This window comes from Solanum stenotomum, chromosome 1 (assembly GCF_019186545.1).
Source record: "Solanum stenotomum isolate F172 chromosome 1, ASM1918654v1, whole genome shotgun sequence".
In the NCBI taxonomy this organism is placed as follows: Eukaryota; Viridiplantae; Streptophyta; class Magnoliopsida; order Solanales; family Solanaceae; genus Solanum; species Solanum stenotomum.
In genome coordinates, this window is record NC_064282.1 from 65110202 (window position 1) to 65122361 (window position 12160).

The window sequence follows — 12160 nt, forward strand, 5'->3', positions numbered from 1 at the left end:
ATCATTTAAGATTTGGGTTTGTTGAATGTGGAGAAACAAAACGATTATTCTTGAGCAACTGAAAAAAACAGCTAGCGTCTAGGTTTATTGCGTTGGATTTGATGTTCTTGTCTTGCTGATAAGATTTGTGTTGATTTTTGGTCGTTTACTGATGGCTTGTTAGTTGTTCTACATTGTAAGGATTTAATGCTATTTATGCACTGATTTTTTTTTCTGATGCAAAATTAGAAGTTTTGTTATGTTTGTTGCGATTCTGTTGATGTTTGCTGAAGAACCTTTAAATTATTTCAAAAAGATTGATTCTATTGAAAAGTAAAGTGTAGAACAAATAATTTTCCCTTAGATTAAAGCTTTAGTCATAACATTTTCCTTAGGGCTGCTGTTATTGACAAGAATAATAGAGATTATCATTCTTTATATGACAATACTAAAAACAATCTTTTAGAAAGAAAACTTAGATATCTTGTCAGATGTAGATTTATCTAAGCCACTGACAAGTGTGGTTGTTCCAAGGGCAAGTGCATTGTTGAAGACTCGTAAATAGTGTCAAACCACACTTTATTCTGATTAACTTGACCTATAATCACAATTGTGCAACTCTCGTCTGTTTTCCTTTTGTTCCCAAGAAAGCTTCTCTTGTCTTTAAGAATCTAGCTTGTAGTAGTTTTACACCCATCATATGAATCTTTGTCATGTTTTTCCTTAGACCGATAAGCATGAGCCACTTCACGGCCCGTGGGAAGGCTCGTGGGGTTGCCTTCATCATGTGTGGGTTTTTTCAAGGTATCATAGCTACTGGTCAAGGGACCGTAGGCACCTTCAAGGGTCGTGGTGCCCTTGACGGTTCGTGAAGAGGGGCGTGGTCCCTGGGCACCCCACCTAAAGTGGGGATTATTTTGGGTAATTTCTTTTGAAAGGGGTATTAAGTGAGGTCGTTCTGCCTAAGTTTTATACACCTATATACGTCATTTTAACTCAAAATACACCCATTCACCTCATTATTTCCCAAAACACAAATCAAATCCCCAAAGTTCATCCTCTCCAAATATTCTCTCTCTAGAACTTGAAGAAGACGAAAAAGGATGTTTGAGCTAGGGTTAAAGAAGCTAGGTTTTCACACCAAATTCATTGGCCTTAATATATAAGGTATGGTAGTCTTTATACATGGATACAATTCATCCATGGAGTCCCTTCAAAATCTCAATTTCAAAGATAGAAATCCCCAAAAGTTAGGGTTTGATTCCAAAGTCATGGGTTCCTTTCAAAATCAACTCTAATGATTGAATTATGTTATATTATGCATGAATTGATGATTTCCTATGGTTTTTATGTTGTATCCAGAACCCATGAAATCCCCATATTTCTCAATTGTGATCTTGTGATGTGGGTTTGTTGATGATAGAAGAATGTTATGAAATTGTGCATGTAGTAATTCGATTACTTGAATTGTGATGATATCCATGTCTAATGTAGAAATTCTAAATGTGTTTATTTGATATAAGTTTTTAACCTTGAAAGGGAAAAGTATGAGAATTATGCATGCTTATGAGATTTATGTATATGCTTTAAGAACACTTTGAGGGTGAAGTGTCTATGATTATGAAGTAGTTGTTGTGTTGTTGAAAGGATATTCTCACATACACACTTATGCATGAATATGATATGATGTGAAAGGTTTTCTCACAATATGATGATTTTAAGGTTGAAAGGCTTTCTCACCTATTGAATCTATATGTAGACATGGAAGGTGAAAGATTATTCTCATGCATGATCTAAGAGTTATCCTATGAATTATGTTGGATTGAGTGTTAAGACATTCTTCCATAAATATGAATTAAGTCAAGACTTAATATGTACTCCATGGGAATAAATGCTTAGCACTGAGTGGCTATTGATATGAGATGGGAACCCTCACGTTAGTTGAGCCCGAGTTTCTAGGAGAAATCTCTTGGGATGGAAGCCCTCATGATAGTAGAGGTCAGGCTTCTAGTAGCAACCCCCTTCTCCCATAAACTATGTGCCCTCATAGGTCATTAGCTAGTGGATCCACCTAAGCTAAGAGTATAGCTCTACCTTAGGCAAGTAGAACAACCCTTTTCGGTGTGGGAGTCACCAGATTTCATGTTAAGCTCAAATGGTCTCATGTCGGTTAAGGCTTATTCCCACAACAAGAACAAGTATATGAATTATGAACTATGGTTACTCAATAAGCTTTGTATATGAGTTCTCAAAGGCTCTTTATGATGATTATGACTATGATTATGATGACTATGTTTATGACTTATGCTTTTCCACTATGTTTATGATGAGGTTTAAACTTGGTAAATTGCGTACTTTCAAATGAAATGTCCCTTTTAGCATGTTTTCAATGATTTTATGCATGGCTATCATACTTAGTGCATTTTTGTACTAACGCCTACTTTTCCTACATTGTCCCCAAGTGTAGGGTCCAGTTCTCAAGGTGATCATCATAGTGGCTAAAGCTTGGACTTGGTTATTCTCATAGCTTGTTGGTGAGTCATCATGGTTTGAGGACGGCTTTTCCCATATTGTAGTTTTGTTTTATGTATTTCCCTTTTTGAACAATGTTGTATGGGTTATGCCCCTTTTTCATTCAAGACATTGTAATAGATGGCTATGTTGCGACTTAGAGTCTAGACTTCTGCTTTTCTTATATGAAAATTTTAGACTTGAAATGTGTTTTTACTCTTATTGTTATATTGCTTATGTTATGATATTCTAAGTGGCTTGTATGAAGTCCTTCGAGGTTCTATACGCCATGTTACATCTAAGGGATACCCCTGGGTAATGACACTTCAAAACTTGTATGCCTTCCGTGTTTGATTTGATTTCTTCTTTTCCACAAGCCCTACATAATTAGTGCTGGTATAGGTCTCATAACTATTTTCAGCTTGTTAGGAGCTTCAGCATACCACCAGCATTTAATGGTTTGCATAAGGATCTTGTCTTCAATATCCAGCCCTGCATATGAAGCAAAGTACTTCCTCACCCTTTGGGCTAGGGAAGTTGTTAGAAATAAATAAGACATTGTTTCCATTTGTTGTGTTTCACAACACTAACATCTGGAGGCAATGTTGATTCTCATTCTCCTTAGGTTATCATCAATGGCAATCCTTCTTTTCCAAGCCCTCCACAGGAAGAAATTAATCTTGAAAGGCAAAGCTTTCATCCAAATCTTCTCAAACTTCTCTTCCTTTTCTTTTTTTCATTCTTATTAAAAACAAGCCTAATTTAAAAGAATAGGATCCTCTCAAGCTGTTTTATCTTGTTCCCCACACCTTATTACTAGAGAAATTCTACTCATAATATATTCAGTCATCTCCTCAACAATGAATTGAATTAACTTATTTTTGTCCCACTGATCATTTGCAATACAACTTTTTACCTCGATCTCATCTTCCCCACTTCTGTCTTCCTCCACATAATACAAAGAACCTTGCTTTGTCCAGTTGTCATACAAAAAGCTAGCATATCGTGACTTTATTTTCCACCAAATATTGTGCTCCACCTCTTCTCTGACTTTGATCATTTTCCTCCAAACATAAGGGGCCCATTTGCCTTGTGCCATAATGGGACACCATTTCTTGCAGTACTTATTCCACATGAATTCACTCCATAATGGTTTGTAGATATTGTTAATACCCACCACAGTTTAGCAAACAAAGCATCTGATATATCATGTAATAATCTAAAACCCACACCACCCTTTGATTTTGGTAAACACAGTGTTTCCCACACAACCCAATGCTTACCCTTAACTCCTATTATGTGTCCCCGAAATTTTTTTGCAAGAATCTTATGAACTTGATCTATTACCCCTTTTGGTGGATTCATGACCGACATAAGATATACAGGCATTAATTGTAAAACATGCGAAATTAGAACATACCTTCCACCATATGTTAATAGCATGTTCCGTCATCCCAGCACCTTTTTTGCTACCTTTCTAAATAGCTCTTCAAAATGATCTTTTGTCTTCCTCCCATAAAATATCGAATATCTCAAGTAAGTGAAATGGAAAGTACCTTGTGCTATTCTTTTAATCTTGTGAAAAACTGCAGTAGGAACTTTTTAATGCAAGTATATATAACTTTTTGATAAATTGATAAGCAGCCCGACACAAACTCATATCTCCTTAAAACCTTTATCATTTTCCTTATGGAACCTTATGTCCATAGCAAAATAGTATTGTATCATTTGCATATGATAGATGATTAATGTTTTTGCTCCATTTCGAAATTCCAAACCCTCTAAAACCCAAATCCTCATTCAGCTTATTGAGACCCCTAGTCAAGAACTCTCCCGCTATGATAGAGAGAGTAAGTGACAGTGGATCTCCCTGTTTCAGCCCCCTTGATGATTCAAAGAAACCAAAAGACTATCCATTGACTAGTATAGAGTACCAATTATTAGAAATTAGTCTCCACGCCATATCAATGATACTTTCATCAAAACCAAAACTTCTCATCACTTAAGTCAAAAAGATCCATGAAACTCTATCATATGCCTTTGTCACATCAAATTTTACCACCATATTGTGATTTGGACCTTACTTTTTAATGTCTTTAATAATAAGCTGGGCTAGCAAAACATTTTCAGTTATGCTCCTATCTTTCATGAATCGTGATTGGTTATTTGAGATTATGAAAGGCAGTATCTGTCAAATCCGTCCATGCAGTACATTTGATAGAATCTTATTTGCAAAGGAACTATGACTAATTGGCCTTAAATCTTAGAATCTAGTTACCTTCTCTTTTTAGGTATAAGCACCACATTAGTGTGAGAGATATATTTAGGAATTTCACCTTCACAGAAAAGTCCATAACCATCCTCTACATGTCCTCTTCAATAACCTCCCAACATGATTGGAAAAAAGCTCCTGAGAAACCATCTGGGCCACTTGCACTATCCTTGTTTAAGCTAAAACTGCAGTTTTAACTTCCTTCTTTGTTGGAGCCCTTGTCATGTCTTCATTCTTCTCATTGGTTATTAATCTAGGAATAACATTAAGCATAGATTAGTCCTCAGTCCTGAACCCTTCCATGAATTGTTCCTTGAAGACATTAACCACTTCATCTCCAATGTTCTGAGTAGTCTGTATTATAGCTCGTCGTTCTATCTAAATTTTCCCTTGAGATATGAATGAAAAAAACTTTTTGTTTGTATTTCCTTCTTTGAACCATTGCATCCCCGCCTTCTGTTTCTAATACTCTTCTTTTATCTGGTGGTATCTCTTGACTACTTCTTCAACCCTTGCTAAATATTTCTTGTTGGCTTCTGATGGGTTCACTTCCACCTGAGTTTTCTTTACCTTAACAATATCCTCCATTGTAGCAATTCTCATAAAAATATTTCCATACGGTTCCCTACTCCATCTCGATGAAACCCTTTTCACATTTTTCATATTTTGATGAAATACATAGAACAAGCTTCCATCTATATTTACTTCCTAATGTTGTGTTATAAGACCCTTAAATTTTTTTAAATTTGTCCAAAAACTAAGAACCTAAACGACTTCACTATCACCTCTTCCTGGTCACTTTTACAGATCACATGTAATGGAGCATGATCTGACCCTTACCTTATCAAATGGTATACATCACTAGATGGGAAAGCTTGCATGAATTCCTGAGTACCCTATCCAATCTTTTGAAAATACTCTCCCCCTCTATTCTCCTATTCCACCATGTATAAAGACTACCTGTGAATTTGATCTCTGTCATATTACAAAAACTTATACATTGAGCAAAATCCGGTGTCTCATGATGAGTTACTGATAGTCGTCCCCAATTCTCCGTTTCATTGAGTGTCACGCTAAAGTCTCCACCTATTCCCATGAAAAACTCATATCTTCTATCATAACTTCGAGATCCTCCCATATTTCTAACCTCTCCTATGAGCTACATCTCGCATAAACTGCAGAAATAATGATTTCCTTTTGACAACCCAACCATTATTTTTGCATTTGAATCACTTTTGGAGTTACTCACTATCTCGTTGCTGATCATTCTTCCGGATGTAGACTTTGTTTTCGTTATTTTCTTTTGCAGAAACCCCTATTTTTTCCACCCTATCAATTTCCTTATTTTTTGATTGTTGTTGCTTCCCAACAACCTCTTCCACCATTTTCTTTGAAGTTTCTTCTGAATCTCTTCTTCACCGTTGCCCTCCTTCTGGGTGATTTGCACATCCTCTGCTTCTTTAGTGTCTTCTAGTGCACTAAACTTGTTCTCATTGATGATTTGCTTACCTTCCTTCTAATTTTCTTTTTGACTCCATCTCTGAGTAAATCCTTCTATGTTATTGTATCTACCTCTTCCTCCACCACCACCATCCCCCNCCCCCCCCCCCCCCCCCTTTACTCTTTTGTTCCTGGAATGCATGAACATTTTCCTTACCTTTATCCTTTGCCTCCTTTTGCTTTGTTTGATCCTGATTCTTCTCTTCGTTTTCGTTCTGCCCTCTCTACTCACCATCAGCCTCTTCTTTCAGATACAACTCTGGGTGTAACACATAACACTCTTTCTCATTGTGTCCTTGTAACTTGCAATTTTTGCAATATTTGGGCGTGTAATCACATTTGATTTGTATTCATTTTTCTTTGTTTTCTCCGGTGTTCTTGTTTCTCACCCCTATATTTATACTCTTTGGAAATTCTCCCAACAAATTCACTTCAACCTTCACCGTTGGACAACTAGGTCTTGTTTTATTCCATGTTGTCATATCCACCTGCAAAGGCTTCCCTACCGTTGCCGCCAAAGAGAAAAACTGTTTCCTTACCAAAGAATTTTGATGGTAAAAATGGAAAAGATATCCATGCTATAGTTGTCGTTGTTTCTTCCTCCGGATCAAATAGCAAATCCCATTTGAGTGTGTGCATTGGGTAATAACAACTCCTATGTCCAATATAATAAATAGGCTTTGATGGCAAATGAACATAATCCTCCATACTTGATGCTCTGATCAAAACATATCTATAACTCAGATATCCTATTGTGCATTCATATCTATAAATCTTCATTACAACCCTCTTGCTAAGTTTTCTGAAACAAGCTGAGCAACCCCCATCGGAGGCTTCCGAGTGGCAGCCATTAGTGGCGAAGATGACAAGGTTTTTTAGGATTTTAGTTTTTAGGTTTAGAGAGTAGTGCGACCTTTGTTTTGCCAAATCGTGATTGAAGAGTAGCTTGTGGTTGGTTTTACAGAAATGTATTTTATGAGAGATTACTTGTGACTTTTTCCCCCTGAATTGAAGAAATAACGTAAATGAGTTGAACTGAACTAGTAATCAATCATCTTCTTCTGTGTGATCTGGATTACATTACCAGAATATATTAATTGTTGGCAATGTTAGTCATGTGCTAGATGCATCCACTGAATGCTGTGCATTGAATGAGGCAATTGTGTGTTTTTATTTTTTACCTTGACATTATGGATTTAGACTCACAAAATTATGACAATATACTCTTAAAAGTGCTATTGTGATGACCACTCTAAAAGGGCAATGATTTTACTAGTGCAAGTGTACAAAATTTTCTCTCTGAACATGCCAAAACACAAGGGTAAATTTCAAATTGTGGATTAACCTATCACAACACTGGATACACTTACCACTAATTCAGTTAAGTTGTCCTGGTTGTAATAGTTGAGAAGATCAATACAGTTTTCAATCGGAGTGAAGTTTAATAACGAAACTACTCTACTCTGTTGCCTCTAGTGATCCCTGAAATGCATACAAAAAACACTTACTCCTAGTCTCTAGGGATGGACTAATGCACATACAAACAGAATCTCAGCTCGCATATCAACAATTGCAATTCACTCACATTTAACAAGGTCCCTTCAATATGTCCCTATGATCTTGACATATAAAACTCATATATAAGTTTTGAATGTCCACAAACAAAGAACAGAATTTCATACAACAAGCCAAACTTTTCCAACTTCATTCTGATACTGAAATCCAACCTCAACGAAGAAATTCATTAGATCTAGCAATTTAACTTGACAAGTAGGAAGTCATTACCATTTCTCGTATAGCATGTAAACAAGATCAATAAATGCCTGAACCATAGCACATTGCTATAGCTTAAAAGTTGATAAATCAGAAACGAGACCAAGAGCTTTCTCTTGATTCTTGTCGTTCAGAGGACATTTGACATAAACCCTTTCATCAGCTTAAAGGATTTGAGAGTTGAGTTGACCAAAAAGTGTACATATTTAAAGCTCTATACAAACAGAAGGGAGTCGTTGGCTTCTAGTCTAACAAAAGTAAAATGATCCTCTATATAATACAGGCAGGCAAGCAAGACAGGATGCAGTGTTTGCAATACTATAATTTAGCAAGTACCACGCTATGTACACAAGCAAAACGCCAAAGGAAATCCATGCATCATAGAGCACAAACTCAATATGATGAAATTTAATCCTCATGCATATGAGCATTGGAGTTTGCATTTGATGCAGAAGACGTCATTGATGATGAATTTCCATTACTACCTGAGTTTGGGGATGAAAACAAGCCACTCAAAGGCCACGGAAGTGACACTGGAAACCGGCGACCGTTTTCATTCCTAGTATCCTCATCTTCATACCTTCTACCATTACCATTACTACTCCGAGCATTTGTGTTACTACCACTTCCATCATTGGTTCCAGCAGACTCAACTTTTGATTCATCAGAGGGCAACTGGTGCCTACAGACTGGACATGTGCTATGAAGCTCCAGCCATGGTAAGATGCAGTCACCATGAAACCTGTGCTTACAAGGCATCTCTTTGGCTTCAGTCCCAATCTCAAAGTCTTCCAAACAGACAGAACACTGCAATGTCTCATCAATTGTCACCACAGGCAATGCCTCTACAACCTCTTTTTGAGCTGGTGGAGTACCATACCTATTTGGATCATTCTCTGCCAAATGTTGCAGCAACACGTCTAAACCAGGACCAATGAAATAATCACCCAATGAGCCAATAGGTTGGTTCCTGGAATTATTATCTGAACCCTGCACAATGATGGTTTGATTGAATGGATTTATAAGTATAACACGCTCAAGATCCCTACTCTCTCTACCTGTCTCCCTGTTTTCATTCTCAGGGTTAGGGTTCTCCGACTCAGCCAACATTCCAGCTCGAATACCTTGCAAGAGCTGGAGAATTGTGGCAGAGTTCCTCCTGCGCCTATTTATTATAGATGCCAAGTCTGGATCAAGTTGTGTATCGGCTTCACGTGTATGATCATCATCGTCATCATCTTCAAATTCGAGATGCCTAAGTCTAGAACGACGACGAGGGTTGGTCATCATGCCTAACAAGATAGGTGCCCAAAGTGAGAGGGCACGATCAGAATCAGAATCAGAATCTAAAGGCGTCTCAGTAGTGTCTGATCCCATTTCTTCAATAAATCCTAGTTGACAAATGGGACATTTTAACTCAACCTCCATCATGGGGTTCACCCTCCTTGAACAATGATGACACCAATATCTTGACGCTCCTCTTCCGTCCATTGAATCTGTCAAATAAACAACATCATAATATGTGTATCTACAAAAGATACTTCATTCCAAAAGAGAAAAATGGAAGTTAGATATAAAGAATAAGGTCTTCTTTCTCTATCAAACAAACAACATCCAAGCATCAACAAGATCTTAGCAACAAATATTCTATCTATATATCAAACAAACAATAACCTAGCATCAACAAAAACAAAAATCATAAATATTTGAGTCCTTCACTGCAAAAATACAAAAAAAAAAAAAACCAACAAGAAAAATGGAAAAAAAAAAACGAAAAAGGTAGAGAAAACCGCAGACAAGTTGATGCAAACTTAACCTACCTTGTTTGAAAGGTGTACGGAGATTTAGCAAAATTGCACAGCTGAAAACAAGGAAAAAACAAACAAATTCTGCAGATCCGGCGATATAAATGCATAAATTAAAAGGTAGAAAATAATTTACATACCTAATAAATAATTAACACAAAGGTAGGTAAATAGAAGGGTGTAGAAGGTTGAAGAAGCAAATAGAAGCTTAACAAAGTAAAAGGAAAATTAAATTTTCTTTATACCATTCAAGAACAAACTTATTCCATGTCCAGCACCAAATGATGAGTATTACAAGAAATAAACATTAAAATATAAAATCAAAGAAATGCATAAAAGTCAACAAGATAACCCTAAAAACGTGTACACGTTAACATACACATAAAATATAGACAAAATACCTCAATAAAAAAAAAACACTTCAAGAGGTTTTCTTCTTTCTCTGCCCCTTTTGTTGTTTGTTTGTGAACTTCTTATCTGATCAGTTTAACGCTCTTTTGAATATGTAAGGAAGGATCTTTCTCTTTCTCTTTTTTGCAAATATTTTTATCTGCTTCCGAATCTTTCTTATGTGGGGCCTACATCAATCAACCAACCCCACTTGTCTTGTCATTTATGGATTTCAAAAATTAACCCTTTAATTACTTCTTTTTAACTTTAATAAATTTTACTCGCACCATTCAAAAAAGTAATGATTCTAACTTCAACAAGTAAGGCATCTAATTTGGATGACAATCATTTCTTTCCATCCCAAAATGAATATATATAACTCCAATTAATTTTCCTTCTAATCATCAACCTCATGCATCTTTACTTTATTTTTATCTATTTCATAACTTGTTTTAATTAGGTTTATTTGATTGGTCTACATAACTAATGTAGTATCTTGTATGAATCTATCACCCGTCAAGAGACTAGGTCCTTGACAACAACCAATAAGAGACAAGGTAAAGACTACTAACAACTAGGAGTAGGCATGGTATGGTATATACCGAATTATCATATCATATCGAAATTTTTAATATTGTGATTTTGGTATTATGGTATTTGGTACGGTATATGGTATATATTCTATTTTTTTTGTTATTTGGTATGGTATTTGATATTTAGAAACAATATACCGAAATACTGAATAGCATACCGAAATATATAGTTACATAAATAACATATATATATTATTAAAATACTATCAAATATGCAATCTAGTATTAGTATATACTAAATGCTTAGAAGTTGAAACTTTGACTACTATATTTTGATTGAAATGTATTTGAAATTTAATTGTAATTGATTAACTAAAGGAGTTGTTTGTATTTTATTTTGAAATATATATTTCTACATATATGAAACAATTGAGATTTTTTTTTAATTATCAAAGTGATAATACTCTATTATACGAGTATATATTAGTCGAAACTGAACAAACTATGATTACTGATTTACCATATCGTAGAATACCAAAACCAAACTTCAAAATATCGAACCATACTGTAGTCACTTAAAATTTATTAAATATAAATTTATAAAGGGATTCGGATTATATTAAATTCATGAATATATTAGTTCAAATAAATATTGTGGATTAATATAATTGAGTTAATTATTTAAATCTAATAAATATAGATTTATTTAAAACCCGCTCCATAAAGCCCATATGACATGTCACTTAAATCTGATTGGCCAAAGGGAATCCTATTCCTATCACAACTCCTCTATTTTAAAACTATATATAGGGGTCCTCATAATTCAGAAAAAGAACCAAGAATTCTAAACAAGAAGCTAGAGAAAGTTTGTGGATCAAAAGCCACAAATTTCTCTACTAGTTTAAGAATTCAAGAATTCAAGGATTCAAGTGTTCAAGTTTAAGAATTGAAGAATTCAAGCATTCAAGATCAAGATAAAATTCAAGTTCAAGAACGATCAAGATCAAGACCGTAGGATTCAAGATCAAGCTCGAAGCCCTTGGATTCAACTAGAAATCAAGATCAAGATAAAGTTCAAGTTCAAGAATGATCAAGATCAAGACCGCCGGATTCAAGATTAGGCTCGAAGCCCTTGAATTCAACTAGAAATTCAAGATCAAGATAAACTTCAAGTCAAGATCAAGTTCGAGATCAAGATAAAGTTAAAGTCTAAGTTCATCAAAGATAAAAGAACAAGCTCAAGATCCCTTGAATTTATGTTCGAAAAGGTGAATTAAGAGGAATATTAGAGATTGTAACACTCGCACTTTGAAATAATAAAACGATTGTTGCGATAATTTTTCGTTCTTGATTATTATTTTCTTGACGCGAATTTTATTGTCTACACATACCGAATT

At 35.3% G+C, this 12160-nt stretch overlaps 1 protein-coding gene across 1 annotated transcript; it reads right to left on the reverse strand.

Annotated features, from left to right (window-relative positions):
• Nucleotides 1-8324: 8324 nt before the first annotated feature.
• On the reverse strand, nt 8325-10230 carry LOC125847888 (E3 ubiquitin-protein ligase SIRP1-like). Its single transcript, XM_049527612.1, has 2 exons — nt 10086-10230; nt 8325-9531 (listed from the first exon to the last, which is right to left on the reverse strand). Exon 2 carries the CDS (start codon nt 9524-9526, stop codon nt 8444-8446), a length of 1083 nt encoding a protein of 360 aa, XP_049383569.1. The 5' UTR covers nt 9527-9531; nt 10086-10230; the 3' UTR covers nt 8325-8443.
• Nucleotides 10231-12160: the final 1930 nt, after the last annotated feature.